The 23,122-nt window shown below is 38.9% G+C and overlaps 1 protein-coding gene across 1 annotated transcript in view; it reads right to left on the reverse strand.

Annotated features, from left to right (window-relative positions):
• LOC149080270 (excitatory amino acid transporter-like) overlaps positions 1–14,145 on the reverse strand; it is a 73,147-nt gene extending 59,002 nt beyond the window's left edge. Inside the window, exons 1-2 of the mRNA XM_089239392.1 lie at positions 13,782–14,145; positions 3,813–4,011 (exon numbers count right to left, since the gene is read on the reverse strand). Of these exons, the coding sequence (XP_089095518.1) occupies positions 3,813–4,011; positions 13,782–13,895 (313 nt within the window). The 5' untranslated portion in view covers positions 13,896–14,145. The remainder of the gene's footprint in view (positions 1–3,812; positions 4,012–13,781) is intronic.
• Positions 14,146–23,122: the final 8,977 nt, after the last annotated feature.

A 23,122-nucleotide genomic window follows, 5' to 3' on the forward strand; every position in this document is an offset into this window, starting at 1 on the left:
GACGAGGTCCACTTTCTTAAGATGTAGTAAATTAATACTTGAGCAGACTTCGATTTCCGTGCTTGTGGTCTGTGTGAATAGCAATGAAGTATTGAAAGGCACGACGAAAAAAATGGGTATCGTTGTAATCTTATGTTATTTATATTATATATACAAATGTATTTTGTGATTATGTAACCAAGGAGTCATGTAATTCTTCTTCTTTTTTTTTTTAAATTTTATTATGTTATATTCACTCGTTACTAAAAATATCAAAACACTTAAACAAAACTTCAAGAAAGGATTCGAGTCGATTAGAATTTTTAAAGTTTTACATTTACTTCATGAATAGGACATTGTGTTGTGAAAAAGAAAAAGAATTACATGACTCCTTGGTTACATAATCACAAAATACATTTGTATATATAATATAAATAACATAAGATTACAACGATACCCATTTTTTTCGGCGTGCCTTTCAATACTTCATTGCTATTCACACAGACCACAAGCACGGAAATCGAAGTCTGCTCAAGTATTAATTTACTACATCTTAACACCTCGACATACTCATCAAGAATCGCCCCGAGAGAAGCGAAACTTACATGATAGTGCTCCTGGAGTGGGACTTTGAGCCAATCAGCGTGCTGGATGAGATCTACGTCACGGAAAGTTTCCAGGAACTCAAACCACCCGACCCATTTCCAAGTGAAAGTGGACATCGTCCATCTAAGGAATGACCTTTCACGAACGAATGCGGGGTTATTTCGAGTGCCCCTGTCCCTCCATACCAGAACACGTCGGGTGTCACACTCCAGACTGAATCGGGACTCGTCTGTAAACAGCACTTGGCTCCAATCATGTTGCTCCCAATCTCGATGTTCAGCAGCCCATTTTCTTCGGGCCGCACGGTGGCGTGGGGTCAACGGAATGCAGACCATTGGCCTACGTGCATAGAGCCCTCCCTCATGAAGCCGATTACGTACTGTTTGGCTGGACACCCTTCGTCCTGTTGCCAAGAGCAACCGTCTTCGCAGCTGCGTAGCATTCTCTGTTCTGTTTCGACGGGCTGTTAACCGTACATACCGGTCATCAGTTGCCGTAGTGGCGCGTGGCCGACCTTGCCCTGGTCGACGTCTAACATTTCCTGTTTCTTGGAATCGATTCCACAGCCTTGCAACAACACTTCTGGCGACTCCTACAGCGTCCGCGACACTACGTTGTGTTTGCCCGGATTCCAGTCTGCCTATAACACGCCATGCCATGGATTCCGGTAAATCACGTTGTTGAGACATCCTCAAGTCACCTTGTCTCAAAAAAAAAATACTGCGCAATCGAATTTCACAGTTACGGCAGTAAAACAGACGTTTCTGCAACATCCCGATTTCTGCCCTTATCTCCTTTTTCTGGTTTTTGACGTCATGAACTTTGATTTGCATATGAAGTTTTCTTCTTCCGTTTCCTGCTAGGCTTTAAATTATGGATGATTCATTTTATGTTACTTATCGGTATACATCTTTGCGTAATTTTGTTAAAACCATGTGCTCCCTAATTGTTTTGAGCAGTATATATAATATTGTATATACATATTGTATATAACTACATTGTATATGGCGGGGGGGGGACACACTGCTAAGCCCTCTTACAAAGTTTATTGGGGGGGGGAGAGGCTTGGCACCCTTAGTCCCCAGGTTCCGGTGTGTATGATCAATATGGTGTAGGTAAAAAAGGTGAACTTTTTTCTACTCAGGAGAGGCTTAAGCGAGTGTGCAAGGAGTGCGGTGTACCCGGGCGGCAGCGTAGATTTTAGTTAAGACACCAGAATTTGATACAGTAAAAATTCACATGACATCACGGTTTTGAGTCATACCTCGACAACGATACGTTGAGAAAATAGACAGAGCCTCTGACCGTAATACCAGAAACTGGAATGTTCGCTATCGGTTCGGCTAGAGACAAAAGCTGTACCCATGAGGTACCCTCCTGCCTGTTGTCCCCATAGTCAAGATCCCCTAGACTGGAATCTTTCGTGGGGCTCCAGATTTCACATGGAGCCCCTTCTACAGTTAATTTATAGAGTGAAAAAAAAAAATTACAAGGATTTAGTCCCGGGCCCCAAGCTGGAACCCTGTCAGCTCTACCCTTGGGGGTCATGCCCCTCCCTCACAATTTATCCAAACAATTCCTAACAAAAAAATTTTTTTAACCCATTCCCCTTGGATTTAGCACCCCTTTTGAGTGGGGCCCCATGCGGCCACAATGGGTCGCATGTCCAAGTGCCGCCCCTGTACTCTATCACAAGGGGTAAGTATGCATTTTGGTTCTCTCACCCATGGCCCCCAGAAGGGCCGGGGACAATTCTAGTATTATTTTGGCTTTTTCACTCTATAAATTAACTATAGAAGGGCCCGTGAACAGTTTGACTGAGGGGGGGGGGGCGCAAAAGATTCCAGCCTAGGGCCCTACTCTAGGATTAGGGGTGGGGCATGCCCTCACCCAGAATTTGTTCCACAATATAGTCAAATGAAAGCAAAGGGAAAATTTGGCTTCTCACTTGTCCGGTCCCTGGAGTACCAGAAACACCTTTGAAAAAATTTCTTAGTAAAAATAATCTTGTTACATATCATCTTTACAGGATAAGTGATGATGGCTCACAAAAATAAGTGCCGTTTCAAGGATTAAGTTATCTGGCATTATATTAAGAATGGTAAAATAATTGTGGAACAAAAAAAAAAAGATAAACCCTACTTTAAAAGCGGGACGTATGGTCACATACATTTACACGGAAAACAATGATGCGTGGTTTTCTTCTCTGAGAAAAAAAAAATCAGGTTTTTCTCGAGGTCCGCTTCACTGAAGCTGTCAGCCTCCCGCTCTGGTCACCATTAGGGGCGGCATATGAGGCTTCGCACCCGGGTGGCAGGTAAGCTCGAGCCGCCCTGTTTCTACCGATATACGTACATATACAATATGCATTGCGATAATGGAAGTTATGACTGAAAAATAAAAGCAATTTGAAACTCAAAAGAGTGACAAACGGAACATTTTTACGAAAATAAGAGGACAGCCGAACAATATTTTGCAGAAACGGAAAGAATGCTCGTGTCTCGTGAAACGGGACGTATGATCTGCTTGTTAAAATTTGTAAAGTGGCACGTACACGTTGCAAATAATCTTGATTGTGGCCCTGCTTGGAAAAAGTTGGCGACCCCTGGTCTAGAGAATAGTTTCTCAAACTTTTTTTGTTCCATCACTCCCCAAATAAATCAAACCCATAGGATCCTATACTAAACTCAAAGTTTCAACCACCCCCTTGGAACCTGGTAAACTTCCATCGCCCTCCCTCAGGGGACGATATTGTCCACTTTGGAAAACACTGGTCTAGAGAATAGTTTCCCAAACTTTTTGTTCCATCACCTCCTTCTTTAAAAATTTTTTGTTCTCGTTGTCCCCCAACTAAATCTTTCCATAGGATCTTATACTAAAACCACAGTTTCTACCGACCCCCGGACCATTCCATCGTCCCCAGGAGGCGATATTGCCCACTTTGGAAACCACTGGACTAGAGCACATTGCTTTTCTCGCATAAAATATTTCGTGACAGCCGTAGAAATTGATGAAAATTTTATCAATTCAAGCAAGGATAATATAGCACGCCTATGTAGACGAGAGTTAACAAACTACCGACTAACTCAACAAGCCACACGAGCAGTGTACACGCGTCCTTACGATGTTTTGTGAAAGCTTATACAATAAACAGCTATGGCAAAAGAAAAGATCATAGATTTTTAAAATACACACACACACACAAAGTTGTCTCAAATAATATTTACCGCATATCATGGATGAGATGACGAGAGGCAAAATAAGCATCTTCAGCATCCGCATTAACAATTCACCAGGAAATGAAACTATAACGACTATATCATCCGAGTAAAAGAACATTCGAGCAAAAAATCCAAGACCAACTCCTAATAGCACAGCCAGAACTGTCAGCACCATCAACAAGTTTTTTTTCGCCCATGCTGAGAACTGGAGAGAGAAAATATGTTTTCAATTATGATTAGCATATCAATTCCGATCTGAAATCAGATTCATTCTTAAATATACAAGTGTATACTAATACTGTATACGAGCCATTAAGCTGGGTTTGGTAAAGTTCAACTATGGGAACGAATGAAAACATTACTTGCGGATGTAACTGATTCAACATATTGGATATTTTTCGAAAGCAACACTACCAAGTTACGTCCCATAAATAAATGTTATGATATGAATATTATATAGTCAGGGCCCAACCGGGGGGGGGGGGGATCAAGTGGGTCTGGTGTCCCGGGAGCTGGTCTCCCGGAGGGGCGAATTTAATTTTTAACTATTCTTTTGAAAGGGGTGCCAAAATGCGTGCTTGCCCCGGTTGGCAAAGTACCTAGTTGCGGCCCTGTGAATAGCTATGTTCAGACTCGAACAGGACTGTGTTCCATTACAATAAATTTGCTCCTGCAACTAAAACCAGACATTTTTTCTCTTGAAAACAGATTTTCATTACTTTTTTTTTTGCCAAGAAAAAATGTAAAGTTATCAAATAGCCCATGAGCCAAATCCGAAAATGAGCTCAATTGGTACCACCTGGGCTGGCAAAGGTTGACTACGTTTTTCTTGTACGATTTAGGCATAGATTAAGAATATATGTGATGTCAATGTCAACGTGGTAGCTTTATGTGAAAAAAAAATGGTGCTTTTATAGTAAAAATTGCTTTTTCAATTTAAAAAATAATAATTTTCTGTATAAAAAATTTTTCTACATGCAGCTACCACTTTGTGACACAGGGCCGTCATTTGAACTTTTTCCGGGGGGGGGGGGCAAAACACATGTACTCAATGTATGTATTTATATATTTGTATGTATATATACCATTTTTAGTGTATTTTAAAAGCCAGGGGGGGAGTGCCCCCTAAATGACGGGCCTGTTGTGACATTGATATCACATATATTCTTGATCTACGCATAAAACCGTACAAGAAAAACATTCAACCTTTGCCACCCCAGGTGGTACCAAAAAAAAAGTAGTTGACTCATGGACTGAAAGGTCTCACCACAAGAGACTTAACCCCTTGACAGTGCCATATATTTCAAAAAAATGCATCAAAAATGGGAATTTCTTTGTATCAATATAAAGGTTAGAAAATGGTTATTTTGCAAAGAAATGAAGTTTTAGAATGCAATAACTATTGTATTTACTATTTTAATGGCTACTATATTTATCTCTTCAATAACTACTGCACTCGTGTGCAAAATTAAGAGAATTTGCAAATTTTGGGTGTGTGTGTCTATTTTCACAAAAAGTACTGAACCAAAGATACTAATAATGCCACCGAAGAAGTATGAAAATATTCAGTGTCAAATACGTAAGCGTACAAGTGCGTGTGGACGGAGCTGTGAGCACGGAGGGATGATAAGGGCACGAGGCGTTTTTCACGATTCGGGTGCTCGTACTCCTCGGCGACACTCGCTGTGTTTCTCGCAAGAGTTTGGTAAATTTTGTAAGCTATCAGGTAAAATGAGTAGCCACAAACGTATGGATGACGGAATGAGATGGAGAATCGTCGGTAGATTGGAGGCAGGGCAATCACAAGTGCAGGTGGCTACAGAGCTCGATGTTACGCCCAGTGTCATCAGCAATTTGTGGAAACAGTTTCAGGACACTGGACCATGGCCCCCACAAACGGTGGGCTGACAAGGCTCCAGCCCTGGGGCCCGGGAGGATTTTAATAATTTTTTTGTTTTTTCACGCTATAAATTCATCATAAAGGGGGCCCCGTGAAAGTCTGGCCAGGGGGCCCGTAAAAGATCCCAGCCTAGGGGCCCTGCTTCAGGATGTGGGGGCCATGCACTGGACCTATATTGAGAAGACCTAGACAAGGTCGTCGAAGAGCCCCGACGATCAATGAGGATCGTTATTTGGCACTTTCAGCGCAGCACCACAGGACTGCTACAGCATCACAGCTCTCGCGTGAACTGCATGCTGCCATTGGAACTCGAGTTTCACGTTTTACTGTTGCCCAAAGGCTTCGTGAGAGAGTGCTGTATGCCAGAACACCCACGGTTTGCGTCCCGCTCACTGCGGCACACAAGAGAGCGCGTTTAGTATGGTGCAGACAACATCAGTCTTGGACCAGACTTAAGTGGAGCACCGTGCTCTTCACAGATGAATCGGGATTAAGCCTCGACACTGATTCTCGACGTACCCTCAGCTGGAGAGAGCCAGGGATCCAATACACTCCCTTCCACATCAGGGAAATGGATCACTATGGTGGTGTCATGGTTTGGGCAGGCATCATGTTGGACGGCCGCACACCCCTCCATGTGTTTGGCAGAGGGTCCGTGCCTGCTAGGAGGTATAGAGAGGAGATCTTATTAGAGCCCTATGTTCGACTTTTCAGGGACGCAGTTGGCCCTCGGTTCCTGTTCATGGACGACAACGCTCGTCCACATCGGGCTCACCTGGTCAACGATTATCTGGAAAGTGAGGATATTCGACGTATGGATTGTCCAGCCAGATCTCCTGACCTAAACCCTATAGAACATGTCTGGGACGCTCTTGGGAAGGCAATTGCATCTCGCCATCCCCCTCCGAGAACCATCCCGAAACTGAAAACTGCGTTGCTGTAGGAGTGGGACCGATTGCCACAGGGACTCCTCAACTGCTTTGTGTCCAGTATGGCGACCTGTCCATAGGCGGAGATAGAATTGGAAGTCTGGGGGGGGGGGGCACGATTATGATGATGTCAATTCATATATACACATATACATTAGATCTGCCCACTACACTTTTGACGCTGGGGGGGGGGTGGGCATATCTCCGCCCATGGACCTGTCTGACTATGAGAGGGGACCATACCCCATATTAGACTCATCTTCGGTTCGATCTTGCAACGTGGATTTTGGGAATTCCTGCAATCATGAGCTTTACTGACAATCATGTGTTTGTACTATGACTTTTGTATGGTACATCTCTTTCTCTGTTATAACTGTGTATTCGTACCAAATTCCATTAAAATCTGTCCACTAGTTTTTCAGAAATTCGACATAATATGCTAATTCTCTTTTTAATTTAATTTTGCACACGAGTGTATATTTATGTTCAGTAAAAATGTCGGTATCTCAGCATGAAGAACCTAAACGTATCCTCATTATCAGGCATTCCAAAAAAAAATACATATACAGTCAAACCCCGTTAGAATGAACCATCTGTGGACCCAATAGAAAGCTCACTATAACCCAAGGTTCACTATATCCAAATTTGTTGAAACATTGATATTTCTTAGCATTTGATGGTGGTTTGTTGGGAACATTCACTGAAATAACACACAATGTACTAATAAATTATTAATCACTTAAATAGACAACTATTAATCAAATATTAGAAAGAAAGAATTTTGAAGTAGTATTACTTACTTTTAGTTTTACTTCCTATGGAAAAAATTTGTTATTTTTGATTGGATACATTTCGATTTCAAATAAAGTTCATCAATTTTCTTATCGATGATTAGGAGAAAGAGTCCAAAGTTTTTTTCTCCACACATTTTCCGTAGAAAAAATATTCAGAATGTTTGCAGCCGCTTTTATTTCAGAGCTGGTGTTGACATTTCACTTTATTCTCTTGAGGGTAAGGAATCTTCTTCGTCAGCATCGTTCTTTTGCTTCACTTTGAAGCAACGACGATGATACGATGTCATCATCGGTAGGAATATCTGAAGTCATAGGCGTACGCAGAATTTACTCGAGGGAGGTGGGGGGGTTCATATTTTTTTTTTCTAAAGTGGGGGGGGTTACGTTTTTTTTTTTTTTAAATAAAGCATTATAATCTTGGCTACCTTTTCGTACGCCAATATCTGAAGCACATACCTCATTATCACAAGATTCGAAGTGTTCAATTTCATCTCTAGGAAAAAGATTTACACCATTCTTTTCCAGCCATATAGCAATCGGTAAGTTTTCATCGTTTTCGTCTTCGTCGTCCGCAATACTGTCTCTTCCTTCCTCCAATACATTCTTGGAAAGACCCGCGTGTCAAAAGCGGTTACGAATTTTTGCATATGTTACTTGTCTCCAAGACTTCTCCAGCAAAACGATTGCTTCCAAAAGAGAGATGTTATACTCGCTGTTCATCTCATACCTTTCCAAAATACGCATAACCAACTGCTTCCTGGAGTGAGTTTTGAAGCTGCAAAAAACTCCTTGATCCATCGGTTGCAGCGCAGAAGTTGTATTGGGAGGCAAAAAAACGAGCTTGATACACTTAAGATTTTTTAAGTGGGTATGGGCAGTGGTCCCATGGTCTATCAGGAGTGCCGCTGTGGTGGTCGAGTAGTTATAGTGACAGACTCGCGCCGCGAGGTCACGGGTTCGAACCCCAAGGTCACCACAGTGGTGGTCGGCTCAAGCCTTTTTTTAACATGTTAACTGGTGGGGATTTTGCCCCACTAGCCTTTCTATTTGCCCCACCAGTGAAGATAAAAAACAACTACTGGTGGGGCAAAGCCCTTTTCTTGTTTAGCTTCAACTTCAAACCCTGCCAATGTGCAGGGAGTCAAAGAAAAAACTCACACAAAAGGATTTCCCCATTCGCGAGAGCGATTTTTTTATGACATTTTTTTTTCCAAGAAAGGAAAGTTCAACTGAGAAAAGATAGTTTTCCACGGGCGGACTTCAATGGAATAGGTCTTTTGCTCTCATAAAAAGTCCGACAAAGAACAGACGGAGAATGGTCAAGCAGGACCGCAACTAGATGCTTGGTCACACGGGGTAAGCGCGAATTTTGACATGCCCTTGTAATGTTGAAGGAGAGGGTTTAGAATGAAATTGGCGCCCCCTCGGATCTAGCGCCCGAAGCTCGCCTGCTCCCCCACCTTAGTTGCGGCCCTGGTTATCAGAATATGAAGCAAAGAAAGGTCATGAGATTATATATTTTTGATAAATTTAATCCAATGATGATTTTGCCTTTACTTTATTCTCTCTCTCTTCAGGATTCTTACGATTATTTTACAAATGACACAAAAATAAAATTAAAAGCAAATTTGTAAGATTTTTATTATATTTTTGTTGAAACCTTTTCCAAAAGTAACTCGGCATATTTAATTTCTTCACAAGTTTCACTCTTTCATAGATCTAGATTTTTTTTGTCGAAATTTTCATTTTACGTTCAAGCGAGAAGGGGAGTGGGGGGTTCAAAAATCAAGAAAAGCTGATTCCACGCAGCCAGCTAGCAAGCAAGATACCACAACCAAAGGAAATTCTACTGGAAATGAAAGAGAACGAACTCATATATTGTACTTATTTCTCACCAGCAGACCAGTTGCAAATGCTTCAGGAATAACACTGGGAAACGAAGCACTAACACAATGGAAAAAAACTAGGAAGGAACATGTATGCGAAGAAGTATGGTCTGCACATCTAGTATAGTTGCCTCTCGACAAATGTAAATGTTTATGGCTCTCGCCGCGTTTCCATAGTTCTCAAAAACTTACAATAAACAAACTATTTCAGAGCCCACTTTAAAGGGGTTATAGCTTCCTGAATGTTTATGTATCCATTTACAATCATACTAAAAATTATGGCTTATCTGGTAATAATATTTGTAAAAATATTCATTTCAGTGACGTCTTTTGCTACCTATTAAAAAAAAATGAAATCCTACCGACAGAAATGAAACTTTTACCAAGTTTTTGGGGTTCCAGTTGAAATAAAAATGCCATGTAATTGATGTTGTGCGTCGAATAAATTAAATACTTAAACATTAATATGTGTAGGAATAAACTGCAACCGAAGCCCAAACGTGTATAATGAATAAGTAAATGAGTAAAAGTCGTATAAATGAGAGTCGTATTAAGGAGTGTTCCACTGTATTGTGGTTTTATGAGTGTTTCTGTGTATACTGAATCCCACTATGTGAGTATACAATACTTGAAGAGAATGATTCCGTCACTATTGAATCTCAAATGTGTGTAGAATCATAAAAAAATTGGAGGGGGAGAAGGTAAGAATGGCGTCTGTCTTTGGGGGGTGCGATGGTGACAGTATCTCTTTGTGATGAAGCTAGCCAAGCCACTCTCAATGGGACCATACGGTAATAACAAACCATAAAAAGAATACTAATCAAGACCTGGGTATCATATCTCAACGCTTTTCTAGAAGCTGTATAAAGTAAGATGAAATTTGAGGTGATTATAACCGGGAGAATTTCATGTTGAGAATGTATTATTTGCAAATGCGGACTTGTGTAAAATTACTTTTTGTTCAGATTTTTTTTTTAATTGAATATTTGTTTTCCATCTCTTTTTTTCTTTTTGGATTGTTTTCTTGTTATCGTTGAAAAAATATAGAAATCAACATCTCTAAATTTTAACATCGGAAAAAAGTAGAATTTTTTCTTGTTTTTATATATATTTTTCATTCTAAAGTTTCAGTGTTTTCATGTGTTTCTTTAGTGCCTGCTCAAGCTAGAACAGTGTTGACAACTTAGTTATTTTCCAACTAGATCAGGCCTTTTTCTTGGCCATTTCGATGGAAAAAATTACCCACTAGTTGCTAGTTGTTTGTCTTTTTCGAAAAATTTTCCTGTGTACTAGTAGTGTATTATTAAACCACGTGTAAATACAGCAATGTTCCGGGAAATACGAGACGTATGGTCATCCAAATAATGATTAAAATTAAATCTTGTTTAAGTCCAGTTTCTAGTTGTTTCCGATAAAGAGACGAATCTCTTTCTTGAAAAACAATCATAATTTTTCTGCGAGTGCTATACAATGTCATCTTGCTCCCTTTTGTACTTGCAATAATATTCTACCTCGCATGTTTTTTATATTTTTTTGAATCAATGCCAGCACCACGCAACCCTCTCCGATCACGCCGCACACTCTTGTTTTTGCCTATTTAGTGCATTTTTTGCGTACCTTCACGTATCTATTTTTGCAAATGTTGTACACGCCTATTCTGCATGTGCTATAAAATTTCACATTGCATCCTTTTGTACATGCAATAATTTCCTACCTCACATATATTTTTATATTGTTTTGAATCATGCCAACACAATACAATGTGTCATTATCCTCATTGTGCATAATTTTTGATTGCGGCTCGATCTGTAAACTTCTGATAGATTTCTTGCTATGCTTTTTTTTCAAGTTTGTACATCGCTTCCCTCGCTGTTTTGCATATCTTATGCATTAACACAGAGAGAGAGAGAGAGAGATAATTAATTAATGAGTTTAATAATTTCATTAGTTAATAGTTTTATTAATTAATGAAATTTATTGAAATTTATTAATTAATTTCATTAGTTAATATTTTTATTAATTTATCATTTATTAATTAATATTTTTATTAATTATGAATTTTATTAAAATTTGAAGTTTTCGCCTGATATGTCATTTGTACGAACACAATGCAGCTTATTCCGCTTCGTGAGTGCCCTTTTTTTTGCTAGTGCCCCACCAGTTTCAATTTCTTATAAAATGGCCTGGGTCGGCTGAAGTTGGTTCTCTGTGGTTCCCAACTTCAAGGCACGAATGCGAGCCGATATCCCCTTTAAAAAAAGTCTCGCCACAGAGAGCAACAGACCTACAAATGTAATTCAATCATAACACATCACTCACTTCACTTCTAAAATATAGATGGCAGCACTGAAAAATCAAACACAACACTACATACGCATTCAGACTGTTAGGTACACACACAGTTACACTTCCGGCACAACTCACTAGGTAGTAAATCGCCCATACATGGTGATAGACCTGAGTTGTGATCGGTTTGAAAGAAAGGTCTATCAGGAGTACAATCTTGCGCTTTGTTTTCAGAAAGTCGCTGTCGCATTGACGAAGCTCTTCTTCAAACACATCAGCAGTCAACCAAGCTTTTCGATTAGCTTTGCAGTTTACAGGTAGCTTTTTAATGTTTTTGAAACATCTAGGCTTTTGAGTGTTGCCTATTACGGTTAGTTTTCGTTTGATCACCATCATCATCAAACCATCCATGTTTGCACACACGGTAGCAGTTACATCTTTGGACAGCTTCCCGTTACTGTATTTTTCTCCTTTAAATTTTAAAGTTTGTTTCGAGGTAATTTTTTAAAATAACCCAGCTTCATCAGCGTTAAAAATATCTTTCTCTTCATAATCCCGGATTACATCCGGCCACTCTTGAGACTTCGAGTTTTCCACATCCGATGCATTAACACTTGCTATTTCACCCACAACCTTAGCGCATGAAATATTGCTTCATTTTTTAAATCTGTCCAGCCAGCGGTTAGAGCATACAAAAGCTTTTTCTTCAAAACGTTCAGCAAACTCATTTGGGGTCATTCAAGTATTACGTCAGCATCGAGGGGGGGGGGGTTTCGGATTTGCTAACTTTTGATGACAAGGGGGGAGGGAGGTTTGAAGGTTGCTTACGTCATCAACCACCCCTTTATGGAAGGTATGAAATATTCTAAGCTGCTGACGAAATTTTGCTGACAGGGGGGAGGGGGGGGTCAATGTTTTGCTGACTTTTGCTGATGGGGGGGAGGGGGTCAAAAATTGGCAGAAAATCTGCTTACGTAATACTTGAATGGCCCCTTTGCTTTGTTTTGCAGCAGGACTCCTGTCACAGAGGATTTCGATTCCGCTGAATGGTGAACAATTTTGAAAGAGCTTCTACATTTTATTTTTTAGGTCGGCGTATGTAGCTTCTTTGCACCATCCAAATTTTTTTCGTGAGCAGCGATGATCCCGCTGAGATTTTTCCAAATGTTGGAAACTAGATTTCAATAAGAAAAATTTCGTGCATATTGCCGATTGATTGGCTCCATCTTCAATACGTTTGATTATTTTTATTTTATCATCAATTGAAAATGTATAAACCGCACCAGTAAAATAATCCTGAAAACTCGCTGCTGTGTTCCCAGCCTGATGAAATGCGTTAAAAATCACGGTTTTCTCTGCGAATTGCTCATAGTTTGAAATTTTCATAAAAATCTTTTTTTTTCTATAATTTTTTTTTTTTTTTGTGGAAATTTTTGTATTTACATATTTTTCTTTACCCTGATTTGTTGCTCCATGCGTCCACATAGGTTACACAGCTGATAGCTACCCTTTTGTGGTTTGATCTAGAACCCCTAGAATATTGGTATAAAGACGCCTTAGTTTGATCTACCGTAGAAGTAAAAGAAATGCTTACAGATGTAAATTAATACTCGAAAATGTATCAGAAAGAAAAGGTACCCAATGACTGTGATTCACCAAAAAATAAGATACCTGTGAATAATTTTGGCCATGCTAAGATTCAGTGGTTGCTTTTGAAGCCGGTTTATAAAATCCTAACAAGCAGTCGATGGGAGAAAATATCTTAAAATGCTTTAAAAAGATTTTGAAAAAAAAAATCTAAAAATCTAAGGTCTGTCTTTTTGGTAAATATGAAAGAAAAATTCCGAAACTTCCAAAGATGTTATAAAAAAAAAGAAGAAAAACCTGGAGATATATTATCAAAGACTACAAGTAGGAAAAAAAAAGGGGGGGGGGTACTGTCAATGTCTGCGCTTAGAAATATTCACATCATAATTCTGCTTTAGATTAGTTACTTCTGAATATAAAATTTCATTTTTTTTTAAAATTTATAGATTCGATATTGAGTAAAATATGGTTTTACGGACCGGGGGAAATGGCACCAAAACCATTCAAATGCTTCAAACGTCTTATTCCGGCCCTGCCTATGAAGCATACTGTATAAGTAGTTAATTATGCTTGAAATTTGCAGATTTTCTTACCTTGTTTTTGCACGTAGAGCTGCTTCCGTGAAGGTTCAACAAAGATAATCTCTGAAGGTTAGAAGATGTCGCAACAGCGGTGTTGCTGTCCTCCAAACTGATCCCTTCACTCATTCAATCAAATCCTTAGAGAGAGCTTACGAAAAGCCATATATTATTTTCATGAGAACACTTCTCCAGTTGAACAACGCAATGTATGTGGAATTACAGATGTGAAAATAGGAGAGAAAATGCAACGGTCAACTTCACCGGGGGCAGTAACAACAAAATTTGAGTTTTTTTTAGTTTTTTTTTGACCTTCGAAGGAACGCTGAATCGAAAAAACAAAAAAAAATTATTTCATGACCTACGCTAGAAGTAAGCTAAAGACGATCACGTTTCCATGAAAGTTTCAGCTGCTACAGGTGGATATATAACAAGTTTAGCGCTTTCATACAGGCAATTCAATCAGAAACTTTTGTTTTTTCTTTATAACATCTTTCTTTTTCCCTTGTATGAAAAATTACAGTTTAGAATCATGGAAACCTTGTTAAATATGGAAGAAATCAAAAAAATTGAAACATTTTCACAGTTTTATGAACAATCTTCGGCTTCGAAATAAATCATCGTTTGTCTGATAACCAAAAACGTTTTTTACACGAAGTTCTGGTACTATTGTATTTATTTCTACAGAAATAGTCGGGCCATCGAGAAAAATACGGAAAATAAAGATTTTAAATACAGAAAGATATATGAGATATCATCAAATTGCACCAAAAGACTCGCCAAACGTGTAAATAATTGTAAATTATTGTTTTAAATGCTAAAAAATTAAAATGGGGGAGAAACAGAGGAAAACAGAAAATCTCAGTGCACTAAAATTTACAGTTACTCCTGCTTTTTATAAAGCAGGAGTAACTATAAATGACGGTAAAAAAAACCGTCATGGAAAATTGTTCTAAGCGTAAAACACTTTAAACGGGAAATCTTGAAGAGTATAAGAGTATAAGTAAGAGTTGGAACTACGAAAATTAGTCATAGTAGGCAAGAAACGTTATAAGTGGGAACGGTATAAGCGGGATCCAATATATATTAGCCAATTCGCATATACGACAATTTTTTCCCTCAGAGCATTAAAATTGGCACTTGTGGGACTATACGCAGGAAATTACGGTACTTCATTACTTGTAGATATACAAGGTGGTTCGGAACTCCACCGACAAACTTCAGAGGGTCAGACATCTACACGTCAAGACAAATAACTTTTGCAATGTAACCTTGGTTCGAAATACATTTATTTCGCAGAGAAGGTATACACAGTGCAAGAAGATTATCGGCAGCAGACACATCAAGAGCACTTTATACTGTATTTTTTTACTCGTCAAAGCGGAGGGAGAGGAAAAAATGCTGAGGTAAAGAAAAAAAAGCAGTTTCGATTCACATGGTTGCCAATACAGGGTCTGGAAAAATGTTTCCATGAAGTGGCGGTGATCAATTTCTTTCTGTTCAAGGACCAACATAACGGTCAGCTGCAACATCGCAGGTGTCACTCCGGTGTATACGCCACACCAGTAAAATAACGAGGATTGTATTCCCTTTCATATTCATAAATATATTCACTGTTTATCTGGTTGCGTTCTCAGCCATATATATATATTATGCATCAAAAATTAGTTTCTTCTACAAATTATTCCATCAAATCTATTCGTAGTTTCAATTTCACAAATGAAACATTTTTGTTCCAATTTTTATTCAACTATTATTTTCGCAAAATAGGCAATTTGCTAAACGAGGGTGGCGGGAAAAAAAATTGCTCATGTGTGTGCCAAGCTTTATGAGCAATTTGTGTGTTTGAAAACGCAGTATGGTGATAAGATAGTAAATTATTTTCGTCACTAAAAAAATGAATGTAAGTAGTTTTACGCTATTGAAACGAGAATAGCTCGAATAATGATCACAAATTTGATTTAACACCTTGTAAATTATTAATTTTAATTCTATAATTTATTTTTATCTTATCGGGGACCTGTTGTTGGCCACCCCTGCCATAAAGCATGGAAGAGGGAGAGAGAGCTCAAATTTATACAGGGTGGTAACTATCGACCGCCCAATAATTACACGCGTGATTCCTTGTGAAAAACTAATATGGAAAAGTGTTTTCAGTTTTTGATCTGACCCATTATTAATGAGTTATAACGCTTTAAAATTGATGACGTCACTTCATAATCCTGCCAAATTCACCGAACGTATGACATGGCGTTTTTGGAAATGATAGAAATATATTAACTCCCACACACAGAAATCCAGAAAACGAAAGAGATATAAGACTATATATAGAGATATAAGACAACCGGGGTATCGTTTGCAGCCGATACCTCGGTTGGTTTGTTGTCTTCAAAATACGTTTATATTAGGTCCAGCCGTTTGGCTTCGTCTTCGCTATTGTTATCCTGACAAATTGGTTCGTTATTTTTATACTTATCATAGGGTAACCATTTAATTATTTATCCATATAATTTATCATCTTTTGCATGCGTTTTTTAAGATCTTCCTTCAAATATTAAACTCAAAAGAGTCAAGAGCTGTTTCCTGTCTAGGGGTCTAGGCATTACTAGAAAAAACATGCTTCCGAAGCGTGTTTCGTGAATAAGATATCATCCAGTGTTTCCCAACTGTCAAACTCTATGGAAGGAATTGGTAATTCAGTGGCCACTTGCCCTCAGTCAGTAATATACAGTCCGTAAAATACCAAGACTCTCTTGGATGTCTCCATTAGAGGACAAAGAACTAGTCACGTTCAAGGAAACATCTTGCTTGCGACTGCCCTTGGCAAATAAGATTTCGAGTGCACAAAGAATTCTTAAATCACGTCCTTTTCAATTAAAGAACTTTATTGTTTCTAAAGTTACCTCAATCAAAAACATTGAGGAGTTGAAGTTTAGTGCTGGAGATCTTTTGATATAAGAGATTTCTCTACTGCTCAAGAAACTCTGGGTTTTGAAAACATTTTTGTGAACATTTTTCATCAAACATTGATATGAAAAACAAGTCTTCTTACACTTATATATATACACACACTTATCTCTCTCTTATCTAAATTTCTTCTCTTCAATATCCCTACAGATAATTCATTAGAGGATATGCTGTTGAACTTGACTCTAATAATATTTTTCTCATCTACATGCGAAGGTCCACTAAATCTGACCTTCCTCTTCCCACAGTTCTGGTGTCAATTATTGGCACAGTAATTCCTTCAGAGGTCAAGCACTGGCTTATCATATTTCAACCTAGGCTATCCATTGATAACCCTCTGTTATGAGTAGTGTACGCAGCGCTTGACCACCGGAAGTGCTGATTTCCGCCACTAGATAGCGCCAGTGTCGTTTATCGATTTTCACGCTTTTTTTTTTTTGACAGACTTCCTTTTTTAGCCGGATTTCGCACCTTTCGAGCCAGGCTTCCTGTGTCGCCTGGGAAAATGGTATGATATTTTTTTCTTATTTTTTGTCTGATTCAAAATGGCGGTTGGTACCGACCAATTCTATTTATTTGGAAAGAACTTTTTAGTGACCTATCGGGATTCGAACCCGCGACAGCTCTTAAAGTCTTTCACTCTCCAACCTAGTACACCAATCCAGGGGCGTCGGAAGTGTTTCGAAACTTTGGGTGCTCGTCTTTAGTTTTGTATCGGAAATTTTAATTTCTGAATCAATTCTGGGGGTGCTCGGATGCATTTCACAAATTATCGTGGGTGCTTGAGCACCCACAGCACCCCCGGCTCCGACGCCACTGCACCAACCACAGAACCAAATAGACTTGCTAGGCAACTGCCTTATGAAATAAGTATATAAAAAAATAAAAGTAATATATAGTACGTATAGAACGTGTATAAAAAAAAATTACGGCTTCTCTCTCTCTCTCTCTCTAATTTTGATGATCGCAAAATGTGCCTATGGTCGAGGCAGGGCCGGACTTAGGCAGGTGCGAAAGGTGCGGTCGCACCGGGCTGCTAAAAAAAGGGGGGCCGCAAAAAAAAATGAAGTAGTTTTTTGCCACGGTAAATAAATAGTAATTTGTTTAAAAATTAAATTTTTTGTTCCGTAAAATACTAATTTTGGTTGAAAAAAAAACTGATTTCCGATCCCATATTGTTCAGGAAACAGGGAATAGCTTAAGGCAAAAAGTAGGGTCTTTTCTTAGGAGGACGATTTTTATGACCATGTTAGAGGAGATGGAAACGTGTAGGTAGGGTGGTATCCGGTATCCCCATTCCATTCAACAAAATAAGCGGGTGCTAGTCGCAGGAGAAAAGCGGCACCACAAAAAGTCATCGAAGTTTTTTTTACTGAGTGTTGTTAATGTTAATTAATGTAGTTCCATTGGCGACAAGGGAAGAAAATACTAGTGGATATATGTATTGCCTATTCTCTCCCCCAAACTCTCTCTCACTCAAACACTGTCTGCAGGTCAGACAATATAGATTGAAAGGGAATAAAAGAAAACTACGTCTGTAGCCAAACCCCATCACTCTTGGACATCGCGAGATTACGACTGGCCCCGAGCGAAATATACATCAGTAGGCAAATTTGCGGAAAAAGTTAGTCAAAGCTTGCTAATTTGTATTGGAGAACATAAACACGCAAAAAAAAGGGGGGGGGGAATGGTTAACCAGATGTTTTTCTGGACAGTAGTAATATGCGTGGCACGCCCCCCGGAAGCCTTTTAGGGAGGCACGAGAACATTCTCTAAACTGTGTCATCATCACCATCTGATTTCTGAATCATCCTTTCACACACACATATACAGTATATATATGAGTATGTCACAACACCAGCACAATGTTACATTTTTATGGTGTCCAGACAGACTAGCATCAGAACACAAATATCAAAAACAGAATAAAGCGTCTAGATGGCCAAAAGGGTCACAGAAGGATAGTTCACTGGACCCGTGTGTGCTGAAAACCTCCTCTACCTAGTAGTAAACAAAAGGTAGGAGCCGATAAATGGTTGTACACAAAGATGTGAAAAATTTTAGATATCGAAAAGGATGGTGTATTATATGGATTAGGGGAGAAAGAAACTTCCACATACAGGCATTTTATATTATCTCAGACATCGTTGAGTGTTCTCATACCAATTTACGTAGTCAACGATAATGGTATCTCATCCTTTCTCCTTGTACTTCAACAAACTCAACTGGAAGCAACTTTGCTGTCCATGACTTAATTTCGGTAAGTGCTATCTCAGTTGCTACTCTATAGCAGTGTTTCTCAACCAAAGGGCCGCTGCCCAGTATCGGGCACCGACATCATTCATACCTGGCCGCGAGGGATTTTGCCGTTCAAGTTTTCCCATTTACTCCCCATTAGTCGTGTGTATGACTGAGCCTTCCACTTGGAAAATTAAATTGACCGGGCCGCGGGCTTTCAAAGGTTGAGAACCGCTGCTCTAATCCGAGTAAACATTTTATGCATTCGCGAAATGCCCCCAAAATTAGAGGAAACTCAAGTCCTCTAATTTTGGGGGCATTTCACGAATGCATAAAACGTTTACTCGGATATTCTTGAGGCCTAAAGCTCTTACGACTATCATCGATGGAAACAAGGACGGATATCAGAATTTAGATACAGTAGAAACTCGATTATCCAGGAGGTGGACTTTCCGGGAATGCGGTACAACCGAGTTACAAAATTTCCAAAACTACGGATCATAGCCGAGCATGAAATTATTGCTCAGATAACGTAATGTTGAGAATAATATTTTATTTGGTAATTAGAAGCAGCGTTATTATTGAAGTTGATTATATGCACACTATTCTAACTATTTTTACGTAAACAGCGGACTCTAATAGAGAGAAACCGAAGATATCAGAAAAATATTCTAAGGACATCTATGAAACCCAAATTTTATGGCTTTACTGGCAGCCAGGACCTTCGACTTGTAGGGGCCTTGGGTAAAGTGAGCATTTAGAGCCCCCCCCCCCCCCGCCCAAATAGGTCAAAAGTATTTGGCTTCTAAAGGAATAAAGTAAATGCTATCTAAATTTAAGGTGGAAAATTATAAAGTCTCCAACAAATGCCATATTCGATGCAGAAATCAGGCCTGGTACAAAACTACGTATTGCATACAAAGTAGTTTTTGTGTATTTTTGCTTTAATTTAAATGTGATTGTTTGACATGAAGAATATTAGAATACAATGAATATTTATTTTTAACAAGCAAAATACATTGATATACGTTTTATTCAAACTATTTTGTGATTACTGTTATGTTTGGCCAATGTTTGAAAAATAAATGTTAGCACCAGCAAAATTTCTTGAGATCCGAGCGTGGGGTTTGTCAAGTCTGTTTGGTTATTCCTGGTGGTTTAACCGTGGTTTTGGTTTCTCCATGTTTTTCTTCCTCATCATTACCCCGGATAATAAAGGTTCTGCTGCCGTCTGAAATTCTCTACTACCAATACTTACTTACCAAGTTTAAGCACGAAGCAACAAAATAATAAAAAAGAAACATTCCTCCATTCAATACAAATACGGCGAAACCTCGCTACAACGATATAATGATAAATCCCCTAAAACGATATGTTCTCGAATCTTGTTTGGAATTGTCTGTAGTGTAATGTTAAACTCTCCTCCATACAACGATATACAGGGCAACAACTACGAGAGAGCAGGTGAGTCTGGTGCCCCGGGTGCTGTACCTGGGGGGCGCAGATACGGCGCCTTTACACCTCCTCCAACTCAACATTACAAGGGGGAGGGTGCCAAAATGCGTGTCTGCCCCGGCCAAAGCTGCATTAAGAGTACCTTTCAAGCGGCTTTGGCCCCGGCTGACCAAACATCTCGTTGCCGCCTTGTATACTTTACTATAATAAATCCTTCTATAATGATATATTTTTTAGGATATTTCAAAACCGCTCCTCTCCAACAATATCTTTTTATATTTCACTCAAAATCATTCTTTTTTGAAGTGTTAATGAAGTTTATGATTTAACTCTTTGTTACTCTGAAAGCTCTTCAGTTAACTTGAGGAATAACAGGCAGAACGATCTTAGCTCAATAAATATCTGTGGTTTAGAAATAATAAACTTAAATTAAATGTAGATAAAACTAAATTTATGCCATTTGTTTTACAATTAAACCTGAATTAAATTACTCATTTATTGGATAATGAACTTTTTGATTTTTAAAATTTAAACTCAGTTTACAAAATACATAGATTCTTTTTAAATGAAATAGATACAGGTGTTGTGCATTAGATCAGATGTCATAAGCAAAAATATTTATCTTCCCACTTGAATATGTATTTTTCTGCAATCATTGGGCAGGGCTAGAGCAATCAGAAAAAAATTAAGACGCAAAGATTTTATCTCCCGACAAAATCCGCCCGAAATAATGTATTTTTTTACTTCTCTGGGATTTAGGGACCCCTACCCATGCTGGCAGAAATGCTAACAATTTCCGATAGTTTTATGCTGTTCTCAGACTTCGTTTCAGTTATCGTAAGTAAAAAAAATTAAGCGCCAGTGTCAACCTTTTAGCCGTTATGGTGACCGTGAGCATGAGATTTGTCAAGTCCTGGACTCAGGGGTGGCTTAAGCGAGGGTGCAAGAGGTTCGGTGCACCCGGGCGGCAGGTTGTTAGGGGCGGCATCTTGGACTTTCATTGGGCACAAAAATTTTTATTTTCGTCTTCCCACTTGCCCGGTCTCTGAAACATGGGAAACGCCTTTGAAATAAATTTATAAAACTCGCATCGTTATACATCAACTTTACAATATAAGTATAAGTAATGGTGGCCCGTCAGTAAGTGCTGTTTTGTGAATTACCTGGTATAATCAAGAATGGTAAAATTTTGAAAAGGAATTTTCTTCAACAGCAGAAAGTATGATCAAGCACATTTTCTTGGCGGAGAATTGTGTGTGTGAGGCTTTCTCCAAAAGACAAAACAAGTTTATCTCAAGGTCTCCTAGGATACAGCTCAGTCAGCCTCCCCCAGGGTCATCTTTAGGGGCGGCACATAAGGCTTTGCACACGAGCGGTAGGTAAGCTCGAGCCGCTCCTGCCTGGACTAGCAGAATTATTACTTCCCACGTAACAGCATTGTATGAATTCAATGAAGTGCGATTAAAGAAGATTCCAGCTGTGTTTTATTTCCTATTTCGCAGATCGTTACGCTAATCAATTTGTAAATTCTGGAAAATTCAAACCTCACTAATACTATCATAGTGGTTCTCAAAGGGTGCATCGCGATGAACTGCGACATTGATGAGTGGCTCAACTGAAAATTCAATTCTTTCCAAGAGTTCTTTTTTAAACGATTATCATTTCTTACCAAATTATTCTGGGGAGCCGTGGATAAACGTTGTCATGTTAAGGGAGCCGCGGATGACCAAAGTTTGAGAACCACTGACTTATTAGGTAAGTTTGAATAAGGTTTGACAAATATCGACACAAACAATCAAATATTCACCTCTATGGCTAAAATACTTCTGTTTGTGACTTTAAAGTTTGTAAGTCGAGGAGTGGCTAATTATGGTTTTTGGGGGCCGCGAAATTCCTAAGCCCGGCCCTGGGTCGAGGCTACCACTCGTTCACGGAGTTATTGGTGAAAAGGGTGTTATGTATTATCGTGAATTGTCTCTCTACTGTTTTTCAATTAATTTCACACTATATATATAATTTTCCACAAACCTTTTTTTTTATAGAAATAAATTCAAAAATTTTTTCTCGAGATGGTTGATCACGTGACCCACGTTGATGACATTAATGACGATACTAGATGGCAGCACTACCGATATTTAACTTCCGTGGATATTATTTACGTCGTAAGGATTTATGAATTTTTTAGATGGCGTTCCGATTTCTCTTTGGACATGAAGTTGTATTAGAAATGAATTTAAAAGAGAAAAAATTAAGTCGCCAAATTACGGCGAAAATGTGAATTATGGCACCAAACTAACCAAGATTTTTCTCTAGCTGTTTTCAATCCCCAAGTTTGAAAAGATATGCAGAACAAGTTCGCGTTTGTGGTTGATGATTAAATTAACAACTAGTACTACTAATTAACAACTAGTGTTCAAATTATACTGCTTCGATCTATGAGGACCCGTTGCAGAGTAAAATGAGCCTATTGTTCTCAGGAAAAAACAGTCCCAGAATCCTTTGCGTTAGTTCCAGTCAAGGTTACCATAATAAATAGCTTATCGCATGGGCTCTTGTCACCAAGAAAGAGAGAGATGATTTGTTGCCAACTCTTAAAACAAAAACTTGCTCAAGAAAACTAGATGACCATATTTTCTGTATTTTACGGTATAAAAATTTTTTTCATTGCATTCCAATCAAAATACGGGACGCCACAA

The sequence above is a fragment of the Pholcus phalangioides genome, unplaced genomic scaffold, assembly GCF_987345545.1.
Source record: "Pholcus phalangioides strain wild (caught in Gottingen) unplaced genomic scaffold, Ppha-v1.0 ptg000011l_1, whole genome shotgun sequence".
NCBI classification, from domain to species: Eukaryota; Metazoa; Arthropoda; class Arachnida; order Araneae; family Pholcidae; genus Pholcus; species Pholcus phalangioides.